Genomic DNA, 13,972 nt, shown 5'->3' with positions numbered 1-13,972 from the left:
GCTAAAAAGAGCAGCCAACAGCTTGATAACAATTAATTGTTATTCACACCAGCACCAAATAACTAAAATTCAATTTTTGTTCCCTCACCTTGCTGCGAGTTTGGGTAGATAGATAATACTTTATTAATCCCATAGGGAAATTGATGTATCACTGATCATACGCTGTCACGTGATCAGAAATTGTACGAGATAAATTGACACGATTTACAACATTTCACAACATTGAACACTAAGAAAGAAGTATTTCTTTTTATTTATATAGCATCAGCCATCCCCTGACAAATCATCCCGCACATTATGCTTACTGCCTGGGACAATATTGGCATCTTATCTTAATGTAGTCATTGTTCTCATGAATTCATCTGTTAACAGTTTTCTAGTGAATTGCAGGGTTCGTTGCCAGATTATTAAACTTGTACGGACATTAAAACATTATGCTACAATGAATATTTTTGAAGAACTAAATTTGGGATTTTCTTTTCTTTCTTCCACAATCCAAAACACCAGATACTGTATACATCATGCTGCATATAGCACAATACTGTATTTATAGATAGATAGATAATACTTACTACTCTGTATATCCTCTACCATTTCAAATCTATATATTTTTTATTTTCTTTAAGTTATTTTACTTCCTATGCAGTTCATATTCTGTTGCACATCATGTTTTCTCAGGCCTTGCTAATCCTATGCAATCCCTTGGGTGAATAAGAGAATCATTCCAAAGATCCAAAGACCTCACCCAGCTGATGCACGGGCTGAATCACTTGGGTTTACTGCTACATTGGAAATTACACAAACCCCTGTAAACAGCAAACAAGTTTTTTTTTTTCCAGATTGGATGTAATTTACAGTAATTCAAGCAGTTGTTTTACCAGTACTTATTCCCACTGTGATATTTCACTTACATTGCGCTTTCTAAGCAACACAAGTGTCAGACCAAAAACTGCGCTTCATCATGCCGTTTTTGTCCTTTGAGATTCTCTGAACACAGGGTGGAGCTATCCCCAGGGTTAGTTATTTCTGGTGGAAATAATGGAATGCAATTATCCTTTATTAAACAGTACTCCTCTGTATGACTTAATGAATCCCTGGGTTTTAGAGGTGATCTGGATGAAGCCCATCTGGTTCTCAAAGGCAAAACTGCATATGAAAATATACTTAAAAACATGTGTCAGCCTCAGCTGAATATTCCTCATGGCTGGGAAGTGATATTCAAAACGTATCAAGGGAAAATACAGAAGTACCACTTAAGTAGGATATTTTTAAAATGTTCTCTTGGTGGAACACCTGGAGATCCAGTATTGTACAAAACAGTACATAACCAAAAGAAGTTAAGCTATAGTTACTTAAGATTTTTTAAATGTACACCCTTAATGCAATATTTTAAGTGTGTAATGATAATGCAGCAACTTTCTAGCAGTACATATGTATAGTACATATTCACTTTGGCATCGCCTAGTGGTGATAGTGCCATTCCAGTAATCTCTTATCGCATTTACAGCAGAGTATATTTAGCAATTTACAACAGATTAATATAGTCTCTCCAGTGCCAAATTTCAAACTGTTACCTGCTCCATACATGGCCATGTTTATGTCCTTTACAGGGATTCAAAGACACAATTTTCCAAACGTCCATTTTCTACCTACTTTATCCAATACAGGATTGCGACAAAGTTAGGTTAGCAAGTTCTTTTACTGCAACACAATTACCAGACATAACATAATAACATTACAGCACAAACTCCAGACAGTTATGAGGAATAGTGACAAAACCAGTTGCATATATAATAAATCATTTTATGCCAAACGCACATGCGGTTAATGAATATTGAGAACTCTTAACTGAGTCATATACAATTCTCCTGCTTTACGCAATGGTTTGGGCAGTAGCCTCAGTAAAAAGCAGAATCTAAAACAAAATTTTTAAAAATAACAGAAAAGGCTTCCCAGCAAGGCATGCTGGATCACACTGCAAGGTCAAGACCACAGATGCTACAAATACAAAACCAACAGCACTGAGTGAAATGCAATAGTGCTGAAAGACTACCAAGCACTCATATTTTTTCAAACAGTCGTGCACCCGCTCATCACACATGTGGACATGCAAAGAAGATGCCCCAGTCCTAGTCCCAGGAGCAGTGAAGTAATAGCACTAACCACCATGCCACCCTGACACCCAATCAAGTTAACATTCAACATAAAACCTTTCCCATAAATACTCTATTTGATCCCAGAGCTTGTGTTTAGCCTCGCTTCTTATTTCTGGTCATTTCCACCCTCCAATGTAAACGTGCATCATCAACCCAGGTCTCAAACAAGCGCTTTTCTGACAGAAATTATAGTAACTGCTAATCAGCTAATAAAGAGATTAAAGTATAGTGAAAAAGAATAAAGCAAAAATGAATCTGTATTGTAGTTGTACTAATGAAATCATAAATTGATATATTGTATCAAAAGATGATGTATAGCACAGCATTTCTGACTTTTATTTTTTTTATTTTGAAAATATTTACATTTTTACCCTGCCTAAAAGCAGGTACTGCATTTGATATTTATATAAGTAAGTTGGAATAACTAAACAATATGGGTTTTCCACAGGTACTGTACTTATACATATGTACAGACAGTACATAAAAAATACTTTTTAAATGTTGCTGTGAAAAAATTAATAATAAGCAATGCATGGCAGGAATAGAAACACCTTTTACAGAATTACCTTTTAAAACACTGGGAACCAATTTAAATGAAACTCAAGTTAATGGATCTTAGTATTTTTTTTGCCTAGTGAAGATCGTTTATTTACTCATGGTTATGCTATGTGTTCACTTTTTTAGGACACCCAACTCTCTCTACTATTGCACTAATGGGCAGCTGAAAACAATACTAAACCATTATAATGTGAGAATGGGAGACAATATAACTTGTTTTGCAATGTAATGGGTTTTGGAACAACAGTGTAAAGTGCTGCCAACATCAATCTTTTATTTTTCTAATGAATGTTCTTAATTCTAAATAACAGCCTCCAAGGACATTTTCAGTATTACAGCTGTGAATTTTAATACTTATCATTTTTACTTCTCAAAAAGAAAATGCAATGCCATAATTGGAGATTTATAGGAGTTTTGTATGTTCTGGTGTCCAAGTTAAACATCGTAAGCACAATGTTGTAAAAAATAAAATCAGTGGGAAAGGTTTTTATCACAATTTCTACAACAATCATGGTCTATTTTGTTTGTTGAGGCCTAAATTGACATCTGATACTTGCTCTCTGACTGAAGGTCATGGGAATCATCATGTCCCTGTAGTTTTAGCAATTCAAAACATGGTGAACTTATAAAAGAAAATGAAAAAAAACAGCTGATGGGTAATAAGATCAGCATTAAATCTATAACTAATCACCTAAAAAGTAAAGCAGCCAACAGCAATACTTCTAAATTGAACAGTGGGGTCTACAGTTTACAGAAAAATCTCAAAGAAAGCTTAAGAGTGACCTGAATGTTTGTGTTTAGCTGTTCTCAACAAAAAGAAATCTGTAAAATGTAACTGCTTTTGAAAATATTTTAAGATGCCTACTGTAATTCAACAATGGCGAATAATAGCTGTCTAAATCTGTCATCTGGATTTGTAACAGCAGGCACAGCTGTTTTCAAGTTCAGCTTTTAAACAACTAAGTGAAGGTCCAGTTAATCAAAATATTTTAAACTGTTTACATAACCAAACCCTTGTCCTCCAAGTATTACAGTATATGTCATCCTCATGCTCAAATGTGAGGCAATAACAAGGTGTAGCAGAAACCTTAAAAGGGCTCTTAATAGCTAAAAATATATGTCTTGAAATGCCATGAAAACATGGATTAACTTCACTGAAAAAAGGAACCAAATCTTTTTTTAATCTAATAAATGCACATTTAAATATATGATGGAGCATTAAAGATAATAAATCAGGGATGTTCTTGTAATCATTGATAATTACAAATGTTTCTTGTTTACATTTTAAGATTATTACTTTATTGGAACTCTGAATAGTGTAGTCGACTGTCATGAAAATGAAGCACCTGGAGGCAGCTCTATGCAAGCCACCAATGTCTAACTGGTTCTGTTAACATTGTTCTGATCTTTGTAAATCTTTTTTATGAACAAAGTATTTACAAAGTATATATCAGAACTGTTGAAAATTCATATGGGAACTTAGTATAACCCTTTTATGAAATATGAAACTCAAAATGCACGAGCTCCTCATATGCCAAAACAATCAATCCATGTTCAAAGGATGGCACCCTGCTCCCCATAGTTAAGTTTAATTGATACTGGTTGTTGATAATGTATACTATGAATAGAAAAAAAAACCTCTTCATATTAGCTGTAATTCAGTAAATCAATTAAAAATAAACTTTCCAAGTATCAAAGTCAGTAGTTACCTTTGTTTTAGTCAGTCAAATAGTCTTATGGAAGCAAAGACTACTACGTTAAGCCTGGCAAAAGGCTTAATTGCAAAAGTGTTTTTGTTACCAGGTAGCGTTTTTTCTGAGAAACAATAGTATATACCCACATGATGATAATATACGTTTCATCTAATTATTCTCAGATTATTTACCTTACACGTGATTTTCAGGATCCATTAAGAGACATTTTGTTCCAGCTGGTGAGTTGTCCATTCATAGAGAAGTCAGAAACACTCACCAATTTCTTTATTATTATCTTTTAATTAATATTAAATATGAATACCCTAAGGGAAGTATTTTCAATTACGCTCACTTATTTGTAACCTGTTATCTTTTATAAAATAAAGAGTATGCTGCTATCATGGAATGTAAAATGTACATTTCAGTGTACAGATATAACACTTTCAAAAGGTTGCAGAGCATTATATCATAAAAAGCAAAATATTAAAACAAACAGTTTCTTATAACACATGGATGGATAAATGAAATAGCTTTTGATCAGTGTAGCTGGAAGTCAGTGAGCTAGACTGTTTTGATCCACTACATCTTTCTGCAATCAAAGTGAATGTTAATCAAACCCATTACCATCATTATAGATAGATATAGTGTTGTCAGAGAGTTAATGAGTATAGATTCTTTCTGGATATGCCTTGTGCAATCAAGAATTTTTAAGAATGTTAAAATCATTGAATGACATCATTCTCATCAAGCCCCCATCTCTTGCACCTAATTTCCTCCTACTCTTGATTTACAAATTATTAAACTACTCTGTTCAAACAGAAGAGTCAAACAAGCATACAAAATTATACATACAGTACAGTGACCTCCAGATTTATTTATACCAACAATAAAATAAAAACTAAAAACATCACCTACTATAGCAATAAAAATAATAATATATTGCAATCATAATAGCATTACACAGACCAAAGTCATATTTATATTTTTCATAATAAATAACTGAATTACAGGAAACTGGAGAGTCACATTTGTTCACATCTTTAAGTGTTCCTTTAAATAAAACAAAAATAACAGTAACATTCTGCTCTTTGGAAGTGTAAGTCTCTCAATTGAGAAGAGGCCTTGAAAGGTTTCCTGCTTCTTTAGGGTATAAAGGAGGTAATAAACAGAAAACATTCATTCATAGCATGAACCACAAGTTGGAGGATGGCATAAGTGAGTCTTTTTTATCAAGGTGTATCAAGAGGTACAGTTTGGGAGTCAACTGTAAATCCAAAGGCAACAGCTGAAGAATTCCAATACACAGTGGCATCTCTAGTATACCAAGTGTCAAAAACTACCATTTGAGGCCATATGCAAAAGAGGCAACTCAAACTAGCCAAACACTGTTTGAATGACATTTGGAACAATGTCTTATGGGCAGATTAAATGAAAATTAAGCCTTCTGGGCATGATCATCAGCAATGTGCTTGACATAAAAAGGGTCAAACTCATGGAAAGAAAATGCTCATGCTAACTGTCAAATATGACAGAGAGTCTAAATATATATTAATGTGTATATATAGTGGAGTTAATTTGCATATACTGTACAGAATTGTACAGGTCCTGGAACACTTGTCAAGATAGAAGAAATCTTGAACTCCAATGTGTTACTATGACATTTTGGGCTGACACCTAGTTCTTTTTGCCAAGAAGCTCAAGCTTGGCTGAAAACAGACATTTTAGTATGACAGTGATCTAAACCATACATCCAGATTAACAAAAGAATGATGAGCTGCACATACCTGTTCTTGATTGGCCATCTCAATCTCCATACCATAATCCAATCAAACGCTTCTGATTCTAACTCAACACAGCAGTTCACCAACAGAAACCAAAGTCTGAAACACTTTCTACATGAAATGATACTGTCCATGGAAGAATGTTCATGTATTTCCCCTCTGATCATAGCACATACTGTATAGGAGGCATCTAGACAGTGTAATCCTTGTGAGAAGATGGCCAAGTACAGGTCCATGAATACATGTAACCTAGACTTTAATTACATACAGTATGATAAATACTGTATGACTTTTCAATGCTATTAATATTATAGTAAACATTTTTAGAAATTAAGTACAAAATATTATCCAACCTGTAAATGTAAAAATGTAATACTGTATGTACAGGAAATTAAAGGTGATGAATGTTTTATAGAGCAGAGAAGCCCTTTGATGTTGTAATATTTCAGTTTGTCTTGACAAACTGTCAAGTGAATTATTCTGCCTCTGCATACAAAAGGTTCTCATTCTGACAGTTATACTGAGATCATCCCTATTTCATCTCAAGCCAGAACACATCTGGGCATGAAACATGACTAAACCAAATTTGGTATTTCGGGTAATGCAAATCCAAAATTCAGACAAACATACTTACTTTTGTCTTAGGATCCAGTATTTTCACACCATAAATAGAAATTTGTAATTCCACTTTAGGTGTTTTCTGGCCTTCAGATTTCTTAATATGCCTTTGAAACTATGGAGGAAAGAAAAATAAATGCATTTAAATTCAAAATCCCCAGATTATGTGGAAAGTATTGCAAATTACCTAAGAAAGTTGGTGAGAAAGAACTCCACACTCACAAACTCATATGAACTACACACAAAAGTCGCACAAATAAGAAAGCCAAACTGGTTATTATACAGTATTTATTGTACCACCTCTTTGTGACATTAAGAGTTGAAAGTTACTGTACCTCGTGTCGGAGCAACAGAAATAAAACATAGGGTTGTCAAGTGTGGAGTTCAACTTACCTTAGAAGAACTTGAATTCTAGTCAACCTGCCTATTCTTACCTGGATTACAGCTGAACTCCACACTTGAAATCCACAGCCATTGTGGTAAGGACCAGAAAAAAAGGGTGGAAAAAACACACACACAAAGAAAGAAAAGTGTTAAAGTGGGAAGTGCCTGCCAGACATGCTGAAAAGTGGCCATGCATCAATCACAGGGATTGTTATTCAAATTTATTAAAACAAGGTTTTAATTTATACACTGATGACAGGGATACAGCTAGTTTAATCTTTCTCAGACATAATCCTCCTTTAGTACCATCACTAGCCCAAGTGGTTAGTAGCAATAAGTTAATGTCACTACATACTTTCCTACATTTTAAACTGACATTGCAGGACTGCATAGACTGCTGTTAAAGATGATGTCTAAATCGCTTTGATGTAGTATTTGACTGTATTAAGATGGTTTGAATGGTTTGCTTTCATTCACCTTATGTGTCTTACATTTAATTCAACACAGTCTCTTTTTTACTTAAGTCAAACCACTGGAACGTGTTCAATAACCAGAGTATGCTGCTGTAGCAGAAGTCTTATTGAACAGTATTGCGATGATATTAGCTGCAGTATGATTTAAAAGGATAATTTGGACTAAGACAGAAAAAGACAAGTCTGGAGGAAGTTGAAGACAAGTCTTCAGATTTTATTTGTAAACTTGAAAGTCAGATTAGCAGACCTATCACCTCTCTCCTTAAAGACACACCTCAAGAAGCAGGTCCTTGGTTAGCAGCGTTTACAAAGGATTCTAAAATATTATGTAATAACATTTTACAGAGGCTCTGCTAATGACCACTTCCCTAGTGGCATTAGTGAGTGGGTTTACTGAGGTCTGTTGATAATGCAGAAGTCAAAAACGGAAATTGTTTGGCAAAATTGTATACCTTCAGTGAATACCATTTACAATGGATTGTCAGAAACCACACTATACAGATAATAAATAAATTTCAACCACTCAGCCTTGACAACAGGCAAAGATCAAATACTAAAGTGTAAATTACTGCTGTATTTTAAAGGATACATAATGTATTATACTGTAACTACTGAAAAAAATGAGTCATTTTATCAAGAAGAACTATATAAACAGGACAGAGAACAGTATATACTGGACACTGAAAAAGCAGAAAACCAGCAGACATTACGTAATTTAAATTAAAAAAAACACTAAAGTTTTCCAAGACTAACATTGGTGCAGTAACCATACATGGTTATTTTAAGGAGCTCTGGCCTCAGCCATTTCAAATGAAGGAGGAGAAAATGAATCAGACTTAAAGGTTTTGCTCAAACCAGCAAATATATTCATTGTAAAAATAAAAGAAATGTACTGCTAAAATGTTAAGGAGCAATTTATGCTATTAAATACTGATTAACCTTTCCATACAAATATGTAATTGACTGGAAAAGTAGTCAACACTTCCTGTTCTAAAACTGGAAAGAGGGATACTTTAATATTTTAAATACAACCCCTTGAATCAACAGTAAAATACCTGAAAATGTGTTCCTCTAAATCAATACCCTAAAGCTTATAATGTGTTAAATGAAATATCAAACTACAAATATTGTAATGAAATATAACAATTGCATACATTCCCAATGGGAACAAGCACTTGAAGTTGTATTTGGAATGAAAACATTAATTCTCAAATATACATGTACAGTGTTCTCTTAAATATTTAAATCTTAGTGAAAGGACTATGTTAAGTCACACAGCTAAGGTGTCTCCAACAAGATTTCCATATTTCTATTATATATATATTTTTAATTCTGGCAGTAATTATGCAATCTTCACATCTGTAACATTTTTGTGATGATGGTTATTATGGACACCAGGAGCACATGGTGGCAAGATGACAAAAGAAACAAAATTATAGATGCTGTGACAACAAGCTGTAGCGTGCAGCTTTGGCACCAATCCTGCACTGACGACCCCAAAAGTTAAAAAACCATATATGCCTTTGGACTTTTTCATATTAAGTTTATTTTTTTACAATATAGAATCATAATGTATTTAAATTGACATTTTTTGCCATTGATCAACACAGAACACTCTATAACCTCAAAGAGAATACAAAATTCTACAGTTTCTCCTAAATTAATTACTTTTTATATAGCAGAATTATATATTGGTATAGCAGAATTATATCTGTAATTATTTTTCCCCATATAATGGTGTGTGGGGGGTTTTAATAAAACATTATACTGTACTCCTTGCTGACATCAATAAGCTAATCACCACAACAATGTTCACTGTATATATTTTATCCAAAAAACTGTTCAATGCATTCTCAGAATCTCATATAAATCGTAGTAGTTAACAAAGGATTCCTGAACTAAAAGATTGATTGGCCTATGTATTTGCAGAAATGAAGATCATACCTTTGAATCCTAAAAAAAAATAAAGAACTAAATATTTTCCCTGAAGACTACACAAATAAAAGTACAGAAAATTAATTTTAAAATAAAATAATAAGTCCCACATTGTATGTGAACATTTTAAATGTTCATTTTACAAAGTATTTTAAATATTTGTAATTTAAAAGTTTTAATAATTGTTGTTAATAGTCACAATTGATTAAATATGTAAAGTTAAAAATATATTAAATCCAATAAAATGTATATTGTGATTTGACATTTTGGCTGTATTTTCTTCCTTTTCATTGTATCATACACGAACAATAATATCTCTAGAGAAAGCAGGCATCTACCACCATCTATTGACTAATCTTGAAATGACATTAGAGTTGTGTAGTTCTTATAAATTTTCTTTGGGATGTTACTTTCATAACTGTGTTGCATGCCTTATTTAGTGTAATGGTCTATGTGTGGGTGTTTATCAGATTATTTGTCAAAGAATGAGATTCTCAAATTCTCAAAGCTGATATTGGACAAATGTGTGATAGAACAAAATAAGCCAGGTGCTTTGAAGGTAACTGATGATCAATTAATTTCCTCAATACATTTTCAGAGTAGTTTTACAGTTTATAATAATCCATCACAATGAAAATAAAGGTTATATAATACCCTCTATTTAAAAAAAACTATCAGAAAAAAGAGACATTTTACATGCAGATGATTCTTTTTTCCAGATGTGTAGCACAACTCCAGTACATTTTTCCAGTGAACAAAAAAATAACAATGTTGTTTCTGGCATCTGTGGTTTCCAGGGGAAAAAGGCCTGTTCTTATGGTTTTGTCACTGACGTCAGCTATTTCCTTTTAACAAGTTTTGACATTCATGGCACAGTCTTTACAATCTTATTCAGGCACTCTTTTTTCTCTTCAAGTTTATTTTAACATACCTTAAGTTTTCGGACAGCATCCCTTACGACTTCCGTGCCTTTAGGCTGGTCCACTTCCGTATTTCCAAGGAACTAACAAAATAAAAAAACATTCCCTTATTACAGGATGCTACAGTACCAGACATCTTAAACATGATATGTCTTACATCATACAGTATATCTAATTGAATGGAGGAGGTTGTGTCTGTATTTCTCATGTGGTTGCTATTATTTTAATGTTCTAAGAATTCTACTTATACAACTTTCCTAAAAGATTGCATTGACTTTGGAGTTGGTTCCAGACTTGCACAATCTTCGTTTTTGAAGTACTAGAATTATTAAGGAATTGTTAATCCATCCATCGATTTTCTAACTGCTTTATCCAATGCAGGTTCACAGGGGAGCTAGAACCTGTCCCAGAAAGCAATGGGCACAAGGCAGGATATAGCCTGGGCGGGACCTCAGACCATCACAGGGAACACCAGTACGTACAAACTCACACCTGGGGCAGTTTTCCCAGAACCAAATTAACCTACCAGTAGGTCTACCAGGGCTCCAGTGCAGCAAGGCAGCAATTCAAACCAGTGTGGTATCTAAACTGTTAATGGTTTAGTAATTTTAAATTAAAAGGAAAAAATGTGATGGTTCATTTTTAGTTTGTATGTTATGTATATGACATTTCTGAAAAAATATTGAGGTATTTCATCTTTGTCTAAATATCAGAACTAGTATGTAAAATATTACAAATAATCTGCACCATTTGTTCTGAAATGTACATTCTCTCTTATTTATGTTTAACTTTGAAGGATCAAAACAGAAAAAAAAATACTAATTCCAATATCTTAATAGTTGTTATCTATCATCTGTAGTCTTATATACAACAGTTATTACTTTCTAAAATGTAGCAGCATCAACTTATTTGCAGTGTTATTCATGGCACTGACCATTTTAACTACAGTTTAAAAATTTAATTTGTATACATAGAAACTGTATGTTTATAAGGCAAATTGAAACACTGGAACACTAAGATAAACATAAGGCAATTTCAGATTTCAGAGGAAATTCACAAAGTACTTAACCTACAGACATATCTACATATTGAACTGGCATACAATGCTTGCTGATTCACGTCAATAAATATGAATCATGTTCTTCTACATCAACATATCAGTTTGCACGGAATATAACTAACACATTTAATCCACCTTTTTTTGCACTACATTTAAATGTGCATTAAAACTGATTTCCTGACCATCATTTTCAGACCAATTTTAACTTATGATAAATGAACATCAGAAGGTGTAAATGCACAATACAATTTTGAAACCATTACGGAAAGGGATAATTTTACTTTAAGCTTCCCATGAACACAAAACATTAAGTTATACTCAACTTGCAAGTTTCTTTAGTCATCACTTTCTTCAGAATCTACATTATGGTCAATGTCCAACAGATGGCATCATTAACCTTCTTGTTGTTCCATATGTTAGGCACAAAGTCTGCAATATCTATCCTTATTTCTAAGGAAGCCATGGGTCTTCCTTAGATCCTAAAGCATTGAATACAAATCTTATCCCTAAATAATAGATGCTTATTGTCAAAATGATAAAGCTCAGGTACTACTTGTGAAAAAAATAACATTCAACAGTCGATAAGTGCAGCGCCCATGGACTTGAAAACTGCTTATGTAGTGCCTATCCATAAGTAGGTGTCACAACTGAACAAAGTAGCTACAGAATAGACTAGTAATTCTACATTCTGTTTCATACAACAATATGGAAATGCTAATTAGAACTAGAAAAGGGGACCTCATACATGGAAAAAAATCCCTGGGAAAAATTAACATGGATTAAAAAAAGGTAGGTTAGGTTAAGTAATTAAGTAATAAGTAAATAAGTAACACGTAACAGCTTTTTGAACAAGCAACAACAGTAATGGACACACAGAACCTATGGTACAGTATAGGTTTTCTGAAGGCTTTTGCTAAAGGTCCAAATATAAGATTAATTTTCCAGACTGTAGTCAGTATACATAAAACATAATACATTTATTTGGATGGAGGACTTGTTAGTACCACAAGGATCTGTACTTGTACCACTGATCTTCCTAATTTATCAATGACTTAGCTTCTGGTACAATCTATTCAAGGTTGCAGAAACCATCAAAATAAGAAGATTAAGAAATGCTGTAGAAGCAGCAAATTCAAGATACCTGGCACATGATATTGAGGGCAGATATCAAATGAGCACATTAAGATAATAAAAACATAAATGACAGATACTATAAAAATAGTAAACAGATCTTAAAGAGATGAAGATACTATATATGAAAAGGACTTAGGTACTGTTGTTGACACAATAATATCTTCTATACAATGCGGGGATCAAATAAGAATCCAAAAATGTTTGAATACATAATTAAAAGCACAACGTTTAATTCAAGGGATGTCATTTTAAAATTATACAAAGCACTAGTTAGTCTACATTTAGAATACTGTGTAAAAGTATGGTCACAATGAAACAAAAAAGAGATTGCTCCTACAAAATAAGTCTAGAGAAGAGCAACCGGACACATTTCCAAGCTTAAGGAAATGTCCTACTCTGACGAGCTAAAAAAAATTAAGCTTTTAAGAGTTAGTCAAAGACGATTATAAGGGGTATTGTTTCAAGTATTCAGAATTCTTAAAGATCAACATAGTCATAGTCAACTCAGTTGAATTCTGAAAACATTAACAATGGAACGCACACTAAGGACAGAAGTGGAAACTACTGTATGTGGAAGTACACTGAAAACCGTTTAAAAGTGTGGGAGTATGGAATAAACTACCCAGCCATGTTGCTGAACATGATACAGCTGGATAAGACCCTTTGATGACTTAACAAATGCACTGAACACTCTGATGAATTCCATTATTTTTATAATTTAATAATATATGAAAATTGATAGAATAATTTTCCAGAGCGCATGTACCTACAGCACTAACAAGCAAATGGGCATTTATTATATACAGTATGGCTTATTCTTAAGCTGACTCCCATAGATAAGGACAAATAAGCTTTTTTCCCCATCCTGCTGTCTATATCCATTGTGGGGTACATTGGAAGATAACTATTTAAATATACAATCTGAATCAATACATATTCATGAATGTCAAGTGAAACATTTATTGTACACTTGTAAAAACTGATTTATATGTGATTTAATATGTGGAGCGTGACAAATGGTCTTCTGATACAGCCAAGGTTTTGAGTCAAAGCTAACTAAAAGAGATCTTCTCCAGAATGTATCACACATTAATCGTTTTGGCTTCCTTTAACAGAAATGCTTGAATGTAGATGTCTTTCACAAAATAAGTGCAAGTATAAGTAAAGTTAGATACCGTTGTCAAATATGAAGAGATTAGAAAACACTATTTAAAACACTTAATAAACTGGCACATTATATTGTCAGAGCAAATGTTTTC

At 33.2% G+C, this 13,972-nt stretch overlaps 1 protein-coding gene across 6 annotated transcripts in view; it reads right to left on the bottom strand.

Annotated features, from left to right (window-relative positions):
- gulp1a (GULP PTB domain containing engulfment adaptor 1a) overlaps positions 1–13,972 on the bottom strand; it is a 214,938-nt gene that overhangs the window by 37,211 nt on the left and 163,755 nt on the right. For all 6 annotated transcript variants that reach the window (XM_088605075.1, XM_088605071.1, XM_088605077.1 and 3 more), the window contains exons 4-5: positions 10,531–10,602; positions 6,824–6,922 (exon numbers count right to left, since the gene is read on the bottom strand). In XM_088605075.1, the coding sequence (XP_088461201.1) occupies positions 6,824–6,922; positions 10,531–10,602 (171 nt within the window). The remainder of the gene's footprint in view (positions 1–6,823; positions 6,923–10,530; positions 10,603–13,972) is intronic.

Source organism: Lepisosteus platostomus, chromosome 14, assembly GCF_059453375.1.
Source record: "Lepisosteus platostomus isolate fLepPlt1 chromosome 14, fLepPlt1.hap1, whole genome shotgun sequence".
NCBI classification, from domain to species: Eukaryota; Metazoa; Chordata; class Actinopteri; order Semionotiformes; family Lepisosteidae; genus Lepisosteus; species Lepisosteus platostomus.
This window is presented reverse-complemented; position numbering and strand designations above follow the sequence as displayed.